The sequence below is a fragment of the Sander lucioperca genome, chromosome 15 (assembly GCF_008315115.2).
Source record: "Sander lucioperca isolate FBNREF2018 chromosome 15, SLUC_FBN_1.2, whole genome shotgun sequence".
NCBI classification, from domain to species: Eukaryota; Metazoa; Chordata; class Actinopteri; order Perciformes; family Percidae; genus Sander; species Sander lucioperca.
The window spans coordinates 9,225,548-9,249,167 of NC_050187.1; the positions used below are offsets into that span (position 1 = coordinate 9,225,548).

Below are 23,620 nucleotides of genomic sequence, written 5' to 3' on the forward strand. Positions count from 1 at the left end.
TTCCATAGCTGATAAAACCCTTGTTCAGTGAGGACCTGATGAGTGAGTGAGTGAGTGAGTGGTCTTTGTATGCTGTTAAGGTAAAATAATGACATGACAAATACACTAGTTTGGTTCCTTGCAATCCTTTTAACTAAACAAAACAATGAAGACTGCTCAATCAGAAGCGTTCCTAATATATTAACTTATTTCTTTAAAGCAGTATTTAAAAAAACAACATTCAAACACGGCTTTTAACACCATTTTCTTTGTCTAAAAAATGCCGCTATTCTCTGCGCTTATGTGATATGCCGTAAAGGTGATTATATTCTCGGGCAAATTTCATATTTAATCCTCTGAATGTGGAAAACTGTAAGTGTTAATTCACAAATACAACACACATCTGAAGCCTAACAATGCAGGCACTTTGCAACAACTCACATAAGCGCCGTGTTAAAAGTAGGGCTGGGTATCGTTGAAAAAATGTTTGATACCGATACCGTGATACCAATTTTATAAAACAAAGAGAAATTACAACATTACGGCACAAATCTTTTTATTTTTCAGCTCCTACTACGTGAGCCCCGTCTCTGTTCCTAACGTAGAGTTTTTCCTGCGTCTCTACAGCATGTAAGGTTAGACAGCCAATTACCAGCATTATTAGATCTTGGTAGAAGCATGCTGTATGCTTATTGGCTCACTGACACTGATGAGATCTCCTCCTTATGTATTGAAATTTGGGTATTGAATGACGAGGCATTTTTCGATACTTGATACTTTAGAGGCAATTCGCTCAGGCCCTAAAAAGTATTGAATTTGGTACCCAGCCCTAGTTAATAGTGGTGTTGTTAATCACATTAAAATATAGCTGTTTCATGGCACTTTGGACTTTCTATACTTTTCAGACACAAACACTCAAAATGTAACAAATACAGAATGGAACTCTGTTCCATCAAACAGAAACAGACTGTCTAGAACTTATTTTCACACATCACTTTCTCACTTCTGTATATGGCTGATATGTGACATGGGTCTTAACAGTGGGTGTCATGATTGCAGAGCTCATCTTAAGTATACATCACAGGATGGAAACCTCCTCACCAGGGAATTTCAAAGCTTGCAAAGAAGATCTATGGAAATCCCCTCTCTGCTGTTTGCATGAACCCATTGTAAACCATGTAGCTACAAGTTCATGATACAAAGAGACCCTCTCTATACATTATTTTCCTTGATGACAGTACTGTATATGGATCTTTGTTTTGCAGTGGAGCTTAAATGTAGGTTTAACACAATCAACTCTGGTTAGTATAAATACAGTTTCAGTAAAATATGAATATGGAGGGCACCTGGGGGTTAGACTCTGACCTGTGGCCCTTTGCTGCATGTCATTCTCCCTCTCTCTCTCCCCTTTCATGTCTTCAGCTGTCCTATCAATAAAGGCCTAAAATGCACAAAAAAAATCATCTTAAAATATGAATATGGAGTAAACGTCAAAGACGAGTGTTTTTTCATTGACTTCTGCATTTATGAGACCCTCAGTAGTGAAGTAAGTTATACATCTGTACTGCTAAAACCGAAGGCATTAACCATTTTATCTTTACCCTTCCTGTCTGCTCTCCATTATTTTTGGCTTCCCAACCAGCAACATTTGATTTCCCACGTGTGGCTTACTGATTTAAAATACAAAATATGAATAACTGCATTCCGTTACAGTTAGTTAAAATTGGTGGTATTCTGAATACAGTTACTGTCTTTAAAACTAGATTACTTGAAGGGATTACTTTATTACCACCACCAAGAAGGTTATGTTTTTAGTTCAGTTTGTTTCTTGGTTTGTTTGTCAGTATGTGTCTTCCACAAGGATAGGTAATGCAGTGGTTCCAAAACATTTTCCGCAGGGCCCCCCTTTTCTTGATAAAAATATTTTTAAGCCCATTATGAAAATATTCTATCTAGGGGCACCACTTAGGTTTGGGACCCACTGGGTTAATGGTTGACTCTAAATTGCCCGTAGGTGTGCATACACGCGTGAATGGTTGTCTGTGGTTGTCTGACTGTCTCTATGTGTACCCCGCCTCTCGTCCAATGTCAGCTGGGATCGGCTCCAGCACCCTGTGAAAGGAAAAGGGGCTACAGATGATGGATGGAAGTTGATATTGTCCCAAAAAGTCCCTCATTCTGGCTGCATGAACTAGATGTTGATTTTGGCTGCATAAACTAGATAAGGTTGAGAGGAATGGAGCCAAAGGCAAAATACAAATCTGACAGTAACTATGAGCTGAGGGAACTTTTATTTGCAATTCATGTACAGTATAAGCAACACTCCTTAGCCCCTGCCTGTGAGATTAATACTGACATTTTTTGTTTTCACATTGAAAATTGTGCATAAAATGATATGGATAGCATGAAAATAATCAAATATGTTAGGCTCAAAGCAGAAATAGCTAAACACTGGTGGAATGTTATAAAATTGTATTATCAATCAATATGGCCAGTATAGATCAGGACAATTATTATGCTCATTAATTTGCCTGGTAATTGTGTCAGTTAACATGTGGATCCTTGTGTGTCAGATCAGAGTCCTCAGGGAGTCCAGAGGGCCACAAGCCTGTCCCACATCTTCTCAGCAGGGACCATGAGCTTGTTGATATCCGGTGGATTTTTAATGAGCAGGTAGGAGCCTCCCAAAACCGCTCCTGTAGCACTCAACAGCAGGCCACGGTTTACCACCTGTGAAAAATTCATAAAAAAAAAAAAAAAAAAGTCAGTTTCAATACAGTTTTTTTGCAGATTTATGCACACACACTTTTTAATTCCTCGGGCTGGGCAATATATCGATATTATCTCGATATCGATATATGAGGCTAGATATCATCTTACATTTTGGATATCGTGATATGACACGTGTTGTCTTTTCCTGGTTTGAAAGGCTGCATTACAGTAATTAAAGTGATGTCATTTTTATGAACTTGCCAGACTGTTCTAGCTGTTCTATTATTTGCCTTTACCCACTTAGTCATTATATCCACGTTAATGATGATTAGTTATTAAAAATCTCATTGTAAATATTTTGTGAAAGTAGTCAACCTACAATATAGCCGCAATATCGATATTGCTGTATTTGGTCAAAAAATCCCCAGCTCTACCTCACACCTTCACATTAGCATTTGTACATCAATTCCATTTTGATGAACATCACTCCATCTCCACGCTCCAAAAGCATTAAGCACATCACAACTGCAAAGAAAACGCCCGGTCATGCTTTCCTTTAGGTCTTTGGTTTATTATATGGGTCCCAAAGTTAGCTAACATAGAAGTGAACTGACATGTTAGTGTAGAGTCGTAGGAAGGTTCCCGAAATGGTGGTTGTTGTCACCTCATGGTGGATTATCTGCCCTGGATGATTATCGGGCCGTTTTTTTGGCAGTTTGCAGATTATCTGTATCAGCATTTTATTTACCTGATAACCGATAAAGTTAATGAATTAAAACGTGCGCTACTTTTGGCTACTACACTACAGCTCTGTGTCTGTCCCTCTGCTTCGGTTTCACTCACCACAGAGTCTGACTTAATGTCCCGCCCACAACACTATCTGACTATCTCTTACTGTTATTATGTTGAAAGTTTCTAATTCTTTAAATAATTGCTCAAAGCATTTCAACAAAGTTTTGTGTTGGAGTTTGTAACATTCCAAAATCCTTATATTGATTTAAAGATTTTCATTTTCACTGTAAATGCATATCAGTTCCAAAAATCGGTTATCAGTTTCATTAACTACTAATAATCGGTATTGGTATCGGTCTTGAAAAAAACAGTATCGGTTAGAGCCTGACCGATATCGGCGGGCCGATATTAGGCATTTTCCAAACTATCGGTATCAGCATTTAGAATGGCCGATAAATTAATATTTAAAAAATAAAATAAAAAACGGATGAAACACCCTTCAACCATGTTCTGAGGGTTGGCGTTGCATAGTTTGTCCACCAGAGGGTGCTCTACAACGTCCCTGTTGGCAACACTCTTTGTTTTTTTTTTTGTTTTTTTTGTGTGTGTTTTTGTTCAAAGGACTGAAAATTTCATATCTTAAGTTTGTATTTTTATACATTTTATTTATCAGAACTTTAATATATTTTGATGTTCCTCTGTTCTGTTGTGACAATAAAACAAACAAGTTTATTGTTAAACTGCATTATCATATTATTTTCGTGAGGACTCATAAATAACTACAAATAACTAATGTTAGGGAAATCTGTTTTTGTTTTGTTACGCGTTTTTGGATTTTTAAAAAAAATATATATATCGGCCGATATATCAGAATATCGGATTTTTAAATCGCCAAATATTTGTATCGATATCAGCCTTAAAAATCCTTTATTGGTCGGGCTCTAGTATCGGTCGATCCCTAGTTTAAACAGGTTACAGCAGAGGCTGTGAAATCCTCGCTGTCCTTCTGACAGTGGACCATTAGTGCAGGCGGCCATCAGCACAGGTCACATCACACAGTTCAACACAGTGCCAAGGACTAACCGACTCATTACAGCCAAACGAGAGACATATGCAGCAAAGCTATGTCTTTGTGGTAGAAGGTAGAACAAATGTTTCTAAAAAGGGAAGTAGTTACCCACATCTGCCTTTCATGCTCTGTGCTGATAAAACTGCGACTTCAAAAGAGTCCCGGATTACAATACTAAAATACTCAAACAAAATGAACATCTCCCCCTAAAAAGTAAATTGTACGCAGGAAAGAAGAAATGACAGAGTCTAAAGAGAAGACACATTTTCAAAAAGTGTCTTACTTTGTTCTGCCAATGCCAGCTGTCCACGGCTTCATGGTACCTCGTCCTAGTAAAAGTGACCTGGAGACGAAGTGACGAAGAGGTGAATAGCAGCAAAGGATATATATTTTGTGGTAGACCCAGTAATGTGACAGTGATCGTGTTGCTGTATTAGGACACTTACCATTGTGTAAAGTGGAGTTATTGTCTTTGGCATGAGGAAGTGGAGGATGTTATCAACACGTTTTCTAAAAAGGAACCATTTGGAGTTGACATGGGCTCGCATCTACAAAACAAAAGAAAAAGTATATGTGTTAGTGAAGTGTCCTTCATACAGTAATGTCCTGAAATAAATCTTACAGCCACATAAGAAAGTCTTGGTCTCCTCTGCTCTGCAGTAATTTGGGATTAAGCTAAAGCAAAAATGCTGCATTTTTTAAAGCTCTGTAAGAATGAAACCAATTACTGTTTTTTTGAATGGACAGATGGTTAGGGAGCTGTCTACCTGTCAGATGTGATGCAGAGTGTAAATATCTACAGATACGGCACGTGCAGAACCCAAGCGGACTTTCTTCTGATTGTGAATGGCCTTTCCATACATCGCACAGTACAGGCTACCAATTAGAGCTGCACAGATTAATCAATTCATTGATTAGTTGTCAACTATTTTATTAATCACCAATTATTTTGATAATTGACTATGGTTTTGAGTCCAGCTTCTTAAATATGAATATTTTCTAGTTTCTAGTCATCCTCTGTGACAGTGAACTGAATTGTGGACAAAACAAGACATTTGAAGATGACATCTTGGGCTTTGGGAAACACTGGTCGACATGTTTCACCATCTTCTAACATTTTATAAACCAAACAACTAATAGATTAATCGAGGAAAATAATCGACAGATCGATCAACAATGAAAATAGCCGTGAGTTGCAGCCCTGCTACCAATTTTCAAGTGAAGTGGAGATCCCTCTAATAACTAGTGTTGAATCAGCTGACTGCCACTGGCAGACACTGTTAAAGATCAAAGGGAACTAATGAACAATTAAGCAGAAGTTTGTGAATAAACTGCAATGTTAAAGAGGGAGAGTCATTACTAGAGACTTCCACGACGGTGGAATGTAACTAAGTACATTTACTCTCATTTCATGCTACTGTATACACACACACACACATACACACACACACACACACACACACACACACACACACACACACACACACACACACATATATATATATATATATATTAGGGCTGTCAATCGATTAAAAAATGTAATCTAATTAATTACAGACTCTGTGATTAATTAATCGAAATTAATCGCATACATAATTAACGGTGCCTGAACCGATTTTTAAGAAAGTAAAAAAAGAAAAGAAAAAAAAAGGGTACTAAACAACAGTTGGTGACATTAAAGAACAGCTTGTTTATTGCTAAGGCCATATGGTCAAAATTAAATGATTTAATAATAATGTATAACAATAACAATAACTTATTTCACTAGTAAATTGCTGTTGAACGACAAAAACAACCACCAGATGGGAAATGGACATTTACAATAACTTCAAATGCACCACGAGGCTGTAGTTTACCAGTTTCATTGAACGCACCGTCTGTGTTGTTGCTGCAGATTGTTACATCCCGGTGTTGAATCCTCTACAGTAAAACACAGTCAAACTTTACACCGTTTAGCGTTAGCTGTCAGCATTTTAACCGTGTTTAATCCAGCTACTAGCTAGCGGTAGGCTAACATTAGCTGCTGTTGAGTATAGTGTTAACTAGCTAGCGGTAGGCTAACGTTAGCTGCTGTCGAGTATAGTGTTAACTAGCGTCACGTGCAGAGGTGTTCGTGTCTGTTTCAGAGCATCAGAGAGAAGTGCAGACATATCAGTGGCACCAGATTTCGGTAGCCAGGATTTTACAAGTAAATGTTCCAATCAATGATCCAGGCAGCACATTCTCGTCTCCCTCCTTCATTTTACAGTTCAATGGTGGCTAGAACGGCTCCGGGTCAAACGTCAATATGGAATAGATTAATCTGCGTTATTTTTTTTAACGTGTTATTTTTTTCTCAGATTAATTAATAGAAATTAACGCGTTCTTTTGACAGCCCCAATATATATATATATATATATATATATATATATATATATATATACGCTGCTAGATTTCAGACGGAGATATTGTACTTTTTTTGGACACCACTGCATTACATTGATTTCACAGCTATAGTGAGTATTAACACATACAGCACTAATGATGAATGATGTTTTAATATATAAGGTTCATTTAGTCGGTATTGGTAACACTTTGCTCAAACCTGCAATTAGTGATGTTTTCAGGTAGCGTGCACAGTTATTTGCTAAAAACAGCTGCGTGCTGTGGCTGTAAACAACGTTGGTGAGAGCTGTGAGACTGAACCAAAACAGTCAAATTGTGGGCTGGTAAGCCAAAACAAGGAGCTGAAAGAAGCGATGCAGCTCTGCAGTGCTGACTTGGTGATCATTCTCTGTGGGTTCATCAACACAAGCATCAACTTTCACGTAGTCTATATCGACGACCTTTCGTTTCCGGGATTGTTCTGGTGCTGCTGGAAATTCTGCCGGATGTCCCCCTTTTTTCGGCCAGATGTCCCACACCTTCCTCTTTCTTTGTGTTGGAATTCTAAACTCTGGTGGATTTATGAGGACTATGGTTAACTGCTCCTCAGATCTCTGCAGGGTAAATCCAGACAGCTAGCTAGACTATCTGTCCAATCTGAGTTTTTTGTTGCACGACTAAAACAACCTTTAAATGTACACGTTCCACCAAAACAAGTTCCTTCCCGAGGCTATTTTGCAGCGGCACCGTGGCTCCGTCCAACGCTGTGGAGGAAGGTCTGGCAAAGCGAGACTATCTTTCACATTACACATAGTCATTTGGTCAATATTTGTTATGAAATAAAAATCAATAAATATCAATCATAGCTTTTAAAATGCAAGACTTTACTTGAGTATTTCTACACTGTGGTATTGCTGCTTTGCCTTAATTAAAAGATCTCAATACTACTTCCACCGCTGTCGTGTTTTGGGTTGAAGTCTCTACAATAGTAGAATGAATCCATTTCTTATAGATACCTTAACCCCACTTAAATAGTTACAATGTTATATAATGATATTTTAAAGATATTTTGAAGTAAAAGGTTAAAGTAGATATATATAGTAGACATATTAAATAAATGTGTTTATCAGTGTTTTAAGCCCCCAACGTCTCCTTCCAGGCAGCGCTGCCTGGAAGGCACTAGGATTAGGCAATGGTTATGGTTATGGTTAGGGTTAGGGTTAAGGTTAGGTGCCTTGAAGTCAACGGTCACAGCGCTGCCTGGAAGGAGACGTTGGGGGCTTAAAACACCATCGAGCAATAAATGTGCATTACTTCAACGTAGTTGTACATGGCCAGGTCTGCAATCGCATGGTCGTCTGGAACTCGCACTCTGGTATACTCAGGCAGTACAGTACCTGGGCAGAAAAAGAAAAGAAAAAACACTCTCACAATTCTCATTAATGGTCAGTTCATTCCCTGTCTCTGTCTCCTTTGATCTTTGTTCATTTAAAAAGTACTTACTGAAATCCTCATTGAGCTGATCCATTATTTCTTCAAAGACTAGGCAGTCCTCAAAGCCCTATAAAGCATGAATGGACAAATGAGTCTCCATTTAATTCTTTTCTGCCTTTTCTTCTCCTCTGTTTAGTGTTACTTACAGCGTTCATCCCCTGCCCATAGAACGGCACCACGGCGTGGGCTGCGTCGCCCATAAGGACACATTTGTCTCCAATGTGATATGGGGAGCACTTGATAGACACCATGGCCTGCGCAGGCAATCGGAAATAATCCGTTTTCAGAGCATCGCTGTGAGGCACAAACAGAAATACAACAATCACACACTCATTTTGAGCTTTTTTTTATTGACAGTCTCATTTTTCTAAACAACTGAATCAGATTTTAACTTGCTACAAACGCATATGTCAAATCTGCATAGGCTAAAACAGCCATGCTCCGTTTGCCCCGGTAAAGATAAACAGACAATAAGAGGAAAGGAAGCATGCATTCATTTGTTTAGGCCTGAGCACTCCAACTAAAGTCAACCTAGAGAGAAAGTGAGTGAATGAAAGCCATGTACGTTTCTACCGCTCATGCCTCCGCTATCTCTCCGTCACCCACAACATACGGTGCACCACAAATTAAAACAAGCCCATGTAAGTGTAAGGCTGCAATTTCACACTTCACAGATTATGGCTGTGGATATTACTGGAGTCGACAGGGATGATGAGAAATGAAAGTGTTTTTGGGGATGGCTTGTCAGGTTGGATGACAAGATAAAGGCAGAGGGGGAGAAAGGGGGAAGGCAGAGAGAGGGGTGGAGGTGAGAAAGTCACTTACACTCCTATTAGTGGTATGGTGTCGGGGAAGTATTTCTGAAAAAACTCAATGACTTCATCTCCTGTGGTGATCTTTTCAAACTCTTCAAAGGGCATGAAGAGGGTACAGGTAAATGTCTTGTCCTAAATTGGAAAACAAACGGTGCACACAGTGATGTTAGCTCTCAAATCCACTGTGACACACTTCTTGTCAAGTGATTTTGAGTCAACTTTATTTACATAGAGACAGAATAGCTGCTTGACAGTCAGTAAGTCCCTACAAACTGCAAGCTGACTGCTTGTTAAACCATAATGTCTCGTTTTCTGTTTCTAAACATGTTAAAAACAGAGTTTGGACGCAAATGATTTGGAGCTGTTTAAAGGCACCTTTAACACGTGTGCTGAGTAATAAAAGTAAATCACAGTGAGTGCTTGATTTTTGCTGCTGAGTAATTAGTAACTATAGTAATTGAATTACTTTTTCAATGAGTAATGAATAATTGATTGTAGTTTTAAAGTAACTTGTCCACCACTGTTCTTACATCAGCATGCTGACATTCCCAAAGCTTTCCCACGTATCTACTGAGGAAGGCCATGAGACGTGGCCAAAAGTTTTAGGAAAAGTTCAAGCTGGGGTAAGCAGTTTTCTGGAAAAGGCACTCCACGTTCTGTCCTAAGCCAACGAGCACTGGAAGAATTTCCAAGAATTTGGATCGTGTAACAAGGCAGACATGCTTGGTTCTTTCTGGGAATGGTTGTAAAGATTTACAAAGAATATGTTTACGGCATTTTCTCTCTAACTGGGACATTTCGGGACCGATTGGGAAGGATTTGCTATGGATAAAATACACACGGCGATACACCGGTAAGAGCAAATAACATTTAACCGTGTATCCAGCTAATTTAACTAGCTCACATTACTGTATTGTGTAAACAGTTAACTTCATTTAATATTGTATGTGGCGTTTTCTTTTGCGGGCTGCAACAAAAAAAGTTCTTTCCCCAAATTATTTTGCATAGCCACCGTCGCTGCGTCCGGAGCTTAGCACTGCCAAAGATGATTGTGATTGGTTTAAAGAAATGCAAACAACCCAGAGAGTTTTTTTCTCCTATCCTGGAGTGTATGTGAGAAGGGGCCAGACCTTACTCTGCAGCACTAAGTAAGGTCTGGCAATACAAGACTATTTTGATCCCGATGCTGTTATATAGCAGCAATTCTATGAGAATTACCCTCCTGTTTTCTTTGCAAACTTGTGGGCCTGTAAAGCCATTGGAGATGACATATTGTGATTAAAGTTAAAACAATCAATTTTGGCAAAGCCTTTAGAGATGGATAGAGAAAATATTGTGAGCTAGCTAGCCTCAGCACTGAGCCTTTGGCTGCAGAATATTTCGCCACTGAATCAGGCTTTAACTATCTGAAGGCACGTGCACACGCATCTATAATTGTGGGAGCCAATAGGAACACTCTCCCTCTCTCTGAAATCACCTGTGATTGGCCAAATTATGCCGTCACGGGCTAGATTTTCTAAAGCCTGAAAACAGAGCCAATAGGAGATGCAGACCACTTGAAATACAATATTCTGAAAGGGTTTTATGGAATTTTGTTCCAGAATTGATGCCAAAAAAAGCGGCCTACCCCAGCTTTAAGTAAGTGAGCATTGCATTTAAAATAATGAATCACAGATGTGTTCCCATTGCACTCACAAATAAAGTACTTCTGTGGTATAGTATATATGACATATATGTATTTTATTGTGTTATATTTCAATACAGATTCACGTTACTTTCATTGGTCTGAAAAATCATCCATGCTGAACTCATGAAAGAATCTTCTACCATCAATGCAAATATAAGAGCCAAACTCCACCCAGTGCAAGTAATGGCTGGACATGCGCTGAGGTTGTGTACTTGCCATCATCTGCCCATCTGAGCAGGTGATTTCTATCAACATCACAAAGTGCTCCCTGAGGACCTGTCAGCACTGCCTCTGTTACCATGGTATCCACAGCAGCAAGGATGTGTCAGTTTGTGTTGTGTTTTTTCTCAGCCCTAATGTGTTACTGGGAACTAGGGCAGCTAGTAACAGTGTGAATGCACTCCAATGTCAGCTACTTTAACCTTCAGCCTCTCACTAAAAATAGCAAAACTGGTGTGCTGAGTCAGCCATGCAGAAAAATCATTGTGGGATTAAGAAAGACAGGAAGGATTGAGAGAAGTCAAAGCAGAGGACAAAAACAGAGACAATCAGGGAGACTGATGAGGAGGAGGACACAACTGCTGTGTGCAGAGTTCCGATGAGTAAGCCTCTGCTAGCTACGGAGCTCTGTTGATTAGGCGAATTCATTCTAATTAACTATGAGGACATCCCATAGGTCAATCATGCCCTACAATTTTCTGAAGTGATTTTGCTTCTGTCTTTCTGGAACAGCTAGAGGTTGCCCAAAAAATTGAGGTACAAATATGCACATGACATTGCTCAATTTCCAACTGGAAGATGAGAATCGGTGCAGCTATTACATATGGGAGAAAATAAAATAAAATAAAATCTCACCAAGTTGGGCAGGGCGATCATCATGAATGTGTTTCGTGGCCAGATGTGCAGATAATTAGGCTTCATGGCGAACTGGGGAGGATGATGATGATAAAGAGGATGATGGACAAAATGAAATAAACAAGAAGACATATACAATGGTGCCCAACAATTGTGAGCGTAACGCTAAGCAGCATCTCACCCCCTTCAATAAAAGGAGGGTACTGTAGAGAGGACTGACCTCTCCGTTGATGGGTGGCATGGTGAGCTCCATGTAGCCGTGGGGGATGTAGGTCTGGCTGTAGTTGAAGCGGCTGCGCCGAAGGAATTGCTTCCGGATGGCAGAGAAAGCTCCATCACAGCCTACGATCAGGTCTGCCTTGATCTGCTCATTGGACCCATCTGACCTGAGAAATATGGCAGCAACATATGTCACAAACTAGGGGTGTAACGAAACATCGATCTGGATCTAGATTCCCACTTCATAAGTCTGGAAGAGCTCAGTAATAAAATTGTCAAATCATATTTTATTTTTTTATTTTTTTTTGTTGAGTTGACATAAATGTAACTGTGTTAAATGGGCATGTGATATTGTCTCATATCGTTCGCAGGCCCCTCTGAATTGAATCGAATCGGAATTGTATCGTGACAGACTTTAAGATATCAGCAAATATCGTATCGTTGTCCGAAATAATCGATATAATATCGTATCGTGATAAAACTTGTGATTTACACCCCTATCACAAACCGGCTCATAACAAATGCACGTGTACATGTACAGTATACTAACATCCATGTATATATATATATATATATATATCAGCTAAATAACTTTACTAGATTCTAACTTAATTCAACAGGCTAATCCTTTTCATGCTTAGCCTAAAGGTCCTTAACATTACAAAATAATACCAGTAAGAAGTCTACACGTAAAAGAAGAGAACTCTTTGGGCTTACTAGAAGCAATGTCCAAATGCCTATGTAACTGTCACCCAGGCTGACACTCAGAAGAAACCTGATTTCCTATTATATTGTAGTGTAGTGCACATGTATTTCATGCTGATGGCTATCTCGGAACATTTCCTGGCTAGTTTGGGAGGAAACGTGCTATTATAGTGGCATCAGGCTCTCTGTGTAGATTTAATTATACAATCTGGAGAGAGCAAATATGAGTCATAGTTCAACCACAGGGTAGAGAGAAAGATGATGTCCTGGATGTGTTAGGTGCACACCAGGGTGACTTTTGGATTCAAGTCACACCCGCAGCCTTTACTCAAAACACGATTTAATTAAAATGCATTAAAGTGTTTGTTCACTGTGGCAATAACTGCACAGTGACTCATTCTAATTAGCATTTTCAACTGTCGGACCACCAGCATTAAAATAAATAAATAGAAATGACAACACGCACGTCAAAATGACTAACACATTTTAGATAAGGCTGAACTCAATATAAACTAGAATAACCACCTTGCAGGTGAATGCCTCTGCCAAGCAGTCTAGTTGCAGTTTACATCCCCATCTGTCCAGACTCATATAATATATGTAGTGACGTCTTTGAGGCAATTTAATGAAAGGTATTAAAGGCAGGGTTGGCAATGTTGAAAAGCTTTGAAAGTAGCATGTCCTCAGGGCTCCGTCTAACCCCTCCCGCTGCCCCCGGGGCTCCGACCACGAGCAGCGCTGTAGAGCAGAGCGGAGGAAGGACCGCAATTTCACTTCACGTCTCATTGTTACGACATAACCAACCCTGGGGAAACTGATTACTCTCGTTACGGCTAGGGATTATAACAGAGCTTGGTTTTGCTTGCACATATGATACTAGGAAAAGCTAAATGCTTAGCCGCCCGACTGTAGGTAAAGGTTTGAAGCTTATCCGGCGTTCCTCGGCTCGAGGAACTAGCCTGTTACTCTTCAGTCATTAGTCCAACTGCTTTGACACTCAGTTGAAGGTTCATTTGTTTTACATTCAAAACGCGGAGAAAACACTAACATAAACTCAATGGTAGAAACGTCAGTTAAATGAGAAACGCAATCCTCTGCCGCTGACTCTCTCAGTCTGACTCTCTCAGTCTCTTTCACAGCTGCTTTTCAGCCCTGTGACCTAGGTAGGCCACACCCACCCCAGCCTGGCGGCCAATAGCACCTAACATGCTGGATTATGACGTGACATAATTCACATTACGCTAATATTATCATACAGAATGTTTAAAACAAACATGACGACTGTTAGCAATGCGGCGATGACGTGCACTGAGCTCAGGCCTGTACAGGGGAGGTGTAGAGTAGGTGCAGCGGGGCAAGGAGGCATTTCATTGGTTCTTTTCAAGCGGGCTGCGAGGCAGTGATTGGTGGGCGTTTTAACAGGATTACAGCAGCTACAGATGACAGATTTTTGCTCCTTTTTCAGAGCCCATAAATTCTGGCGAAACATGGATGATTCACAGACATCTTTAGCAGAGAAGATCTATACAATCATCACCGTTTTAAGATTAGTGTCAGCAATTCAGTATCCGACCAAATGTCTCCCCTTCTGTTATGAAGTTGTTATGGTGTTGAATAATGGCCAGAAAAGTGTTTTTGCAGAACATATGATGTCACAGTGAAGTTGCCCTTTAACCTTTTGGATATCAAATGTCATATGTTATCCTTTATTAATTAGCATAGAAAATCTTGAGTTATGACAAAAAATGTATTTTGTAAACTCACAGTGAAATCTAATCAGTTTATCCTTGAATCCAAGTGGACATTTGTGCCAAATTTGAAGAAGTTCCTTCCAGGGGGGTCCTGAGATATCAAAAATGGCAGACTGATCTCATGAAGTATGACACGCCAATTGGTATGCCGTTATTGCCGTGTTATGAAGACGCACACTCGCTTTTTTTACCTAGCGTTTGTGTGTGAATTTACGCCGTAGTGAGTAGTATGAAACGGCGAAAATCCGCGTAGGGAGGTTGGTCGGGGTGGTGGATAGGTAAAACAACACAGGACTTTCACCCAGGAGAGCAGGAATCACGTCCCGGGGATCGCGTCCCACGTGTGATGTGTCCTTTGTTTTCCACATGTGTTGTTTCCTTACCACGTTTTTCTTTTCCTAAACCCAACCCAGTTCTTCTTTTCTTAAACCCAACCCAGTTCTTCTTTTCCAAATCCCAACCGGTTTTTCAATTCCCCCGCGTGTGACGTTAAAACCAACCGTAGCCTCGCCGATAACACGCCACGTGGCTTTAGAAAGTGGCGTGTATGTTTACGCGAAGTCATGATATCACGTTGAGAAAGGGACGTACTGAGGGACGGATAACTCGAAAATGACTTAATGCCTAAAAACTACCAGGCGTAAAAACCCTGTGATCAAATTAAACATTGTGTGCTCCTGCAAACTGTGTTAATAATTCACGTCATGGGAACACTAATACCCACAACTGAAAAGACCTGGAGGTGTTTCAGTGTTAATTGGGTTGTAAATTGTGTGTCCCATTTAGCCTACCTCAAGGACAACCAATTACAAAAGCTACTAAAAAGGCACACACAGAGGCTTCAAAGGCAACGTGTTTATCACCGTCCCAGACCTCTGCTAGTTAACATGTACAAGGCCGAGGAGGGGACAGGATCAATAAAGCCAGAGTAAACAAAGAATCCAAATGAGCAGATCCTCCTCCGAGATTACCCTGTGTGTGTGTCTGTGTGTGCGTGTGTGTGTGTGTGTGTGTGTGTGTGTGTGTGTGTGTGTGTGTGTGTGTGTGTGTGTGTGTGTGTGCGTGCGTGCGTGCGTATGCAGTGGTGAAATTAGTTATTTTACTTATTAATAAGTGTTTTGATCGTTTCTACTTTCTAAAATGTGGGAATTTTTCTGTTTTTCTTTTGTACTTGTACTTTTAATACTTTAAGTACATTTTCCTGATGATACTTGCATACTTTTACTTGAATATTATTTTCAATGCAGGACTTTTACTTGTAACAGAGTATTTTTACAGTGTGGTATTAGTACTTTTACTCACTATGTGTGTGTGTGTGTGTGTGTGTGTGTGTGTGTGTGTGTGTGTGTGTGTGTGTGTGTGTGTGTGTGTGTGTGTGTGTGTGTGTGTGATGTGAATATAGAGGTGTATGTGTGTTGAGATTGAGAACTATTTACCTGGCAAAGGTCATTAGCCCTGTTTCAGCACTCCAATCCTGCAGTTTGTGATCAAAGTTCAACCTTGTGTTTGGATATATCTCTGCCGCTGTGGGAGAAACATGTTAGAAAAGGAGCTTATATCACAGATGCAAGCATGACAAAGCAGGTTAACACGTTCCCCCCTGCTGAAGGGGAATGACCTTAGCTGATTAGCATGAATCTCATGAACAACATAACTCAGCAGTCAGTGTATCTGGTTTTGTGAAAAAATTATGTTGAGATTGACACTTTCCAAAAATCTCTTCATCTCAATGTTCACTCCAGTAGTCTGGATCGGCCCTGATAAGAGCAGCGGCTTTACAATCAGCCCCTTTTTCAGCACACATAATTAAAGATGGACCCATGCTGTCACACATCTCCAAGCGTGCACAGAGGCACTTCATTAAATAATAGGCAAAAAATAATTTTAGTCTGAAAAGACTGACACATCCCCAGACATGCTAATTCAGTTTAAAGAAGCTAACGCACTTGGACTATCTGCGGTCGATATGGCTCAGCTCACTAGCACAACAACCTAACCAATTTAGGGCGATTGGTGGGAGGAAAGAGTTAGTTTTTTTACTTTGAGCACTGTGCACAGTTCATGAATAAAGAATATATTGAGGTTACAGACTTACAGACTCATCTAATGCTTTCAAAAAATGAAAGGAAATGGATTAACATACTGTAAAATATGCTGTTTGTAAAAGTGGATAGGGATCCTTTAAAGGAATACTTCTGTAAGTCACTTTTGAAAGAAGAAATTCATCCTCTTGCGAATACAAAGTGAATTCCTCATAATAAAACGCATATTTGCTCAATTCAATACACTAAGGGGTTTAGCTTCTACAGTACATCCTTACTCTGCCTTTTATAAACAGTAGGCAGCTCATGTTAGCTAATATTAGCAATCTTTGGGTGGATGTTGTAGTTTACTGATTTTATGGCTGTGTCCAGAACCACTACCTCATCCCTACTCCCTATAAAATACCCCTTTCCCACTGGCCAATAAACCTACCAACTAACATCTGGCTTTAGTCTGCAGTGGGAAAGGTTACAATTTGCATTGACTCCTGGGACAAATTACTCTACAATAGGCTCTGGTATTTATCGGCTCCAGTAGATACATGGTACAAGATCGGCTCCATCGCTAACTTCTGTCATCTCGGCCACAAATGCCTCCACTAAAGCAGCGTTGAAACTTAAAATTAGTTTGCATGAGGTTGAAAGAGAAACTAAATAAATAACATATAAAAGTAAGAGTAGTGTATCTCTTTTGAGGAAAAGCAGAGCCATAGTGTGTGTGTGTGTGTGTGTGTGTGTGTGTGTGTGTGTGTGTGTGTGTGTGAAAAAGGGTATAATAGACATTCAATAGTTAACTCTAAAGTGAGATTTCCGATACTTGTGGATCATCATCATTGTGCACCATCACTTCAAGGTGTAGACGTGTGCCATGGACATTGCTATTGTGTTCCATTGAGGGAATATTTTAGGGTACTATGCAGTGCATAAAGTTCACACTTAGTATTTGGACCCTCATCAAATGGCAGACAGTAATTATAGTGCACTATATAGTAAGATTTTTGGACACAGCTATTACCCGTGGGTGTTACTTATGGCTGCAGTGGCAGAGATAGTTATTAAGTCTCTCTTTAAAAGCCATAATGTAGTGAATCCACTTATAAATTTGGGCATCAGTTTCATCATTGAATGCTATTAGAGAGTGAATTCTGCTGCCTGTTTTATAATATCTGAAAAGTTGGGACTCTTGTTCCTTATTCCTAATAGTTTACTTGCTGTATGTAAAGCATTTTGCTAGATGATCATTGATTCATCCACGAAGTTTGTATGAATGAAAAATTAAAATATATAGAGAAAGACTGTTGGTTGGATTATTGCTGTGGTTGTGGCTGTCATTAGCCTCGTGAGACCGTCACTTTTCCACTTGCAGATCAGTCTGGCATCTTGAGACAGAAAAAATTTGGAGCCGTTCGCCAAACGACCGACCAATCAGCGTTGGTTTTGAGGCGGGTTTAGGTGTGACGCAACGAGAAGTGACTGTTCAGTCTAAACAACATGCCAGCTTCCACGGATGAGATGAGCATAGCTATCGCGCAAGTTTTATCCGAATTAGAAAGTATTCCTTCATTGAAAGAAGAGCAAAAAACGGCACTGGAGGCTTTTCTCATGCACTGTTTTTGCTCTTCTCCCGACTGGTTTCGGCAAGAGTTTGATATATCGTTGATCTGATTGGTTGATTTGGCCCGTCTATCACCAACATAGGTGGTGATAGACAGATGGTTTATCCAATCAGCTAACCAGTATTTTCGCCCCTTCCCAAAAGTTCTCCAACGGAAAGTTCCCAGATGGATATGACGAGCAAATGCGAAGCAATCCATCTGGCGGAGTCAGGTTAGGCTGTCATAGCTTTTGCATAAACGTGACTCAGAGGCTTATTCAGATATGAGATAGACATGCAAAAATTGTAATCAATTTAAATGTAATGGGTTGTGTGTCTGAAAGGGGCTAACACTCTTTATGAGTCAAATTTTTCAGTATGTTCTTGTAGAAACATTTGAATGTTAAATTGTTGATTGTTGATGATGTTTGAAATTGGCTATAACATTGTTATTTCAGAACACACACTATGGCAATGTGTTCAGTGTAAATGCTCCAAGGCTACTTTGGCTGAAGAATAGAAAAAAATCTTACCTGTTAGCAGCTCTTTGTTCAGATTGGCTCGGTCTACTGACAGGATGAACTGAAAGGAAAAGAATCTGTATTAAAATCAAATTCCACACTTCGTGTTCAATTCGTACTACAGCTTGACAAACAGAACTGTGACACTGTTTAATAGAAAAGGGAACAGAAAGCCTCTGGGATTTATACTCTGTCTCCTGCATTACAGGCTTTTACTGTTTTTTTTAATTTACCCATGTAAATCAGTGTAATTAAAATCAACTATTTTCAGATTAACTAACCAGGTTCTATTGCTTTGTGACAAGCAAAGTTGTCACTTGCACTGTTCATCATTTGGTGCATCCTTGAACTACTTCAGTGAACAGACCTCTGTGTGTGCATGCATGTCACAGTTTCTGTATGTGCGTGCTTCCAAACACACCCATGTTGGGGCATGTGAGATCTCGTAAATTGCTAAATTAATTAATTTAATCTGCAGACTGATTTAGTATACCAAAGGCAATTCTTATAGTATAGTTTGCTAACAACCAAACGCGTGTAACTGAGATGTATCTGAGTATTATTTTCAGAAAATTCAGAGGAAAAGGTAAAGATATTATCTATATACCAAGCGTCTGAATAAAGTACTTTAACAGAAAGTCAAAGTGACAATATATATTAGTACTGCATAATCTTGCAAATAACAATCCAATCTGTTGAGATGTGGTATTTACTAAGAGGTCATTAGAGTGTTATGCTGTTAATTGAGACTTAGCAGAGTTTGTTACTAGTTTCAATGTCTTAAAGGCAGCGTTGGTAACTATTTCCACTATTTCTAACACCCCGACAGCAATAAAGAACTTATGTGCTATGAAAAAGGAGTGAAAAAGATCCGTCATCTGTAGCTGTTGTAATCCTCTAAAAACACCCACCAATTTTAGTTCATATGCCACACACCCCTAATTTGATCTCAAGTGGGCCAGACCAGTAAACCACTCCAAAAAGAGTTTCTTGTCAGCTTGATGTTGGCAAACGCAAGTTGCTTCTGCTACGACGGCGTTCTAAGGCTATTGTAGGAAAACAAAGAATGTTACGGACCTGGGAAAGAGGGGTAACATTCCGAGAAAAAACTCAGAATTTCTAAGATTAAAGTCGTACATTTTCGGAAAAAGAACTTGGCTATTCTCTGAGATTAAAGTGGTAAATTTTGGAATTGGAATTAATTACTTCTATGCCATTTTCACACCTTGCATAGTCATCCACCCTTTGGCGGTCCGGTTCTGGCCCACGGGCCGTATGTTTGACACCCCTGGGTTAGACAGAGCCCCGCGGAGATTCTACTTTTAAATCTTGCTAGCTTTTCAACACTACCAACCCTGCCTATAATGCATGGCTATGTTGCAGGACATCACTGAAAAAAAAAAAAAAGTGCAGTTCTTTTGTGAATGACCAATTGGCAAGGGGATAATATGTCAGTTTAGTCGTCTTTCTGTGTTTTGCATGATAAAATATATGCTCACATTATAACAATGGCCATCTTACCTGGCCTTTCCTGCCATAAGGGATCGGGGACTGTTTCCCACTCAGGGAATGGATCATTCTTGCATGCATGGGGATCCCCTTGGAGACAATCTGAGGAAAAGGGATTAATACAGGGGGTGAAACTATAAAAATGACATGCATAAACATTTATAATGAATTATTCTGTATTGTGTTATACTTTGCATTGGCAAAAATCAATGTTTTCAGTCTCAATTTATACGAGGGCTAAGTGGATCCAGCAGGGTATCGTGCCATGGACAGTCCAGCGAGTCCATGTGGTCAGCCAGTATCTGCCCTTAAAAGTATGTGTGAAAACCTTGTAAAGCAGGCCTTGTTTTGTCATGCTGAAAAGTCATGCAAGTGTAAAGGCCTGACGCAGAGTTCTGAGGCGAGCATAACATGCTCAGTGCAGCAATTGTGGACGAACAAAAAAGACTGCTGACCTCAGATGCCAGAATAAAACATTTTTAGTGGGCTGCAAGCAAATAAAGCAGAGTGGACAGATTCCCTTGGGCCCGGCCACATCTTTAATATTTCATTATTAGAAATCCAGTTCAACAGAAAATTAAGGGGTTTCCACCAACTTGCATCCACTTCGGTCTATGATGTGGTCTCTAAAAATATTAACAGTGTGTCATTTTGACGTGCAATTTGATCATCGTGGATTATCATGTGTAAAATTGCAAAAAATATCATTCATTCATGCATGACGGCGATTTAAACCTAATTCACTTCAATAAAGATAACTATTGTATGCTATTCTTGTCATAGCATCAAGGCGTGGCGGCGCTGCGGTGCAAATTCAACTCATGTTTCCTACATGTTAACTCAAAGATTCATTAAAAAATATAAACGTTGGAGGCCATTAATCGGCACGCAAAGTCCTTGAAATCCATTCTGCAGTTAGCAGTTAGTTATCATATAGCCAGCATGACAAAAAGAAAACAAGGCAGTTTAATTCATTTTGGTTTTACTAAGAAATTGTGTAGCGATGACGTTAATAGCACGACCGATTCACCTGCTGCAAGCCCTGTTAGCACACCTCCCGCCGGGGTGACAACGTAAGAAGAAGCCATAGACTGTTAATGTGACCCTCTCTGGCTGAAGATGGTGGTGGTAACAGCTCGTCAGAGGCCGGTCACGATCCTAACCCCGTTAAATTGGAACAGTCAGCAGTGGAAGAGACTGGAAGAGCCGATATAAGCTTACATGGCTGTTAACACCCTTGTGTCGTCTTTAACCCTTGAGAGAGATTATCTATTGATTAATGCTACATAGCTGACAGTATAACGCCTTTGCATCTTGAGCAAAGTCACATTTGACCATTGGCTGCGTCCTTTTGTGTTAATGTTGTTTATTTTCAGTCTGGAGCGAAATCAGAGAAATAATTTTATTAGTTGAACAGTGAATATATTTAATCAGCATAGGCCTACCTTCTCCTCCATTCCAACATGCTTCAATGCTTGCCGGCCCCTGTGAGACAATGCCAGGTTGATGCTTCTTCCCTTCACAACTTTGGCTATCCGGATATCTGACCAAAATCAGACACAATACATGTTAATCTTACCTTTGTGAAATTTTAGTTATCTTTTGAAAAAGCTATGGGTTTTTAACCTGTGTGTGTGTGTGTGTGTGTGTGTGTGTGTGTGTGTGTGTGTGTGTGTGTGTGTGCTTGTTTTACTATATTCGTGGGGTCTAAAAACTGGGGAATACAGTATACTTGTGGGGTCTGCACAGCCTTGTGGGGCCCAAAATGCTGGACCCCACAAGGTTAAAGGGCTGTTTGAGGTTTAAGACTTGGTTTTAGGATTAGGGTTAGAATTAGGTTATGGTTAGGGTGAGGGTAAGGGTTAAGGTTAGGCATTTAGTTGTGATGGTTAAGGTTAGGGTAAGGGGCTAGGGAATGCATTATGTCAAGGACGGGTCCCCACAAAGATAGTGAAACAAACGTGTGTGTGTGTGTGTGTGTGTGTGTGTGTGTGTGTGTGTGTGTGTGTGTGTGTGTGTGTGCGCGCGCGCTCACTGTTCAGGCTTATTGTAATTTTGATGTGTGGGTATATTCTTTAGAGATGGGAGTGATGTGAATGTTGTTTAGTCAGAAAATTAGGTTTTAAAGAGAGTTTTGAACACTACCTTCCCGAGTTTCAAAGACTTCCACATCAAAGCCTCTTTTGGCAAAGAAGCAGGCATTCAGTGCTCCAACCTTAAGGGTGAATGGGAATAAAGACAATTTATACATAATTATCTCTTAACTAAACAATATTAACACCATATAAGCTGCATAGCCGTACCTAAACACTCTTTTGTAACCTTAATTTTCTTCAGGTCCATATGCAGTCAAGATATCATAAGACAAGAGGTCTACAATAAATGAATAAATCACTTTCATTTTCTCTTCTTACCAAACCACCGCCCACCACTACAACTTTTTTCTTGGTTGATCTGCCGGTTGTTTCTTCCATTGTGCTTATAGGTTCTCTGGTGATCTGATACTCTCACTGTCCAGTTCCGAGTGATTGACAGAAGTAGTTAAGGCGAGTGGGTAATGAGTAATGGGTAAAAGAGGAGGAACATGTGGGCGGGTTAGCTCAGTAGGTAGAGCAGGCGCACATGTAGGCTACTGAGAAGTTTATGCCTCGACACAGAGATCTAGGGTTCGAATCCGACCTGTGACGATTTCCTGCATGTCTTCCCCCTCTCTCTTTCCCCTTTCTCACCTAGCTTTCCTGTCAAAATTAAAGGCGGAAAAGCCCAAAAACATAATCTTCAAAAAAAAAAAACAAAGAGGAGGAGCAGAGTGAGTCCCATGAATGTCACTCTCGAAATGCTGTAAGTTCCCTTTTTAAAGCAAACACTAGCGACAGATAATTCTCCAGCAGCATCTGACAACTCTCTCTGGTGACCTGAAAAGGCCTGAACCAGAGACTCAGACTCCTTGTACTTTGGCCAACTCATTTTGGTGGAATAAAATTAGTTTACACCTATGTCTCAGAAAGCCTGCAGGTGCAAAAGTAGACATATAGGCTAGGCTACATTAAAAAGTCCAAAAGTCCTTAAATCGTGCTGCTAGGTTGTCAAAAGCTCATAGAATTATAACCTGTGTCTTGACATTAGGCCTATTAGTAACAAGTAAGACAATGATCATTACAGCAGTTATTTTCCAACTGTAAAGTAACGAGAAGACAAGTGCAACTCCTCCCCTAATGAATCAAGTGACAGACGGGTCTAGTGACTGTCATTGAACAAGTAAAGGAATCTGTCGCCATCTAGCGGCTGTCTGATGACAGCAATGTCAGTGCTACATAACCCAACTCATAACCATAGACAGTATATAAACCATAGACTGTATATGCACGTTATACACGCACCCAAATTCATAGAGCGCGTGTGCAGAAAAAAGTTTATATCTCTATTTTTTTCTTTACATAGGCCATCTCGTTGTATTGCCATGTTCATCCTGCATATTTTTAGAATATGCAATGTGACAAGAAATATATATATATATATATAATATTGTTGTGATTTATATCATATATATTTATTTATCATTTATATATATA

The 23,620-nt window shown here is 39.8% G+C and overlaps 1 protein-coding gene across 1 annotated transcript; it reads right to left on the reverse strand.

Annotated features, from left to right (window-relative positions):
• Positions 1 to 2,319: 2,319 nt before the first annotated feature.
• Positions 2,320 to 22,603, reverse strand: LOC116047863 (kynurenine 3-monooxygenase). Its single transcript, XM_031296882.2, has 15 exons — positions 22,463 to 22,603; positions 22,194 to 22,263; positions 21,494 to 21,591; positions 20,061 to 20,150; positions 18,552 to 18,600; positions 15,819 to 15,906; positions 11,928 to 12,093; positions 11,708 to 11,779; positions 9,176 to 9,297; positions 8,497 to 8,644; positions 8,360 to 8,417; positions 8,171 to 8,253; positions 4,939 to 5,040; positions 4,776 to 4,835; positions 2,320 to 2,709 (listed from the first exon to the last, which is right to left on the reverse strand). Exons 1-15 carry the CDS (start codon positions 22,520 to 22,522, stop codon positions 2,563 to 2,565), a joined length of 1,413 nt encoding a protein of 470 aa, XP_031152742.2. The 5' UTR covers positions 22,523 to 22,603; the 3' UTR covers positions 2,320 to 2,562.
• Positions 22,604 to 23,620: the final 1,017 nt, after the last annotated feature.

What these genes read in the sequence shown, in the direction of transcription:
- LOC116047863 (XM_031296882.2), bottom strand. Translation starts at nt 22,522, where the DNA reads ATGGAAGAAACAACCGGCAGATCAACCAAGAAAAAAGTTGTAGTGGTG. An exon ending in AGTCTTTGAAACTCGGGAAG is followed by an intron (nt 21,592 to 22,193) that starts GTAGTGTTCAAA and finishes GATTTTGGTCAG; the next exon opens with ATATCCGGATAGCCAAAGTT. An exon ending in ACCATACCACTAATAGGAGT is followed by an intron (nt 8,645 to 9,175) that starts GTAAGTGACTTT and finishes TGTGCCTCACAG; the next exon opens with CGATGCTCTGAAAACGGATT.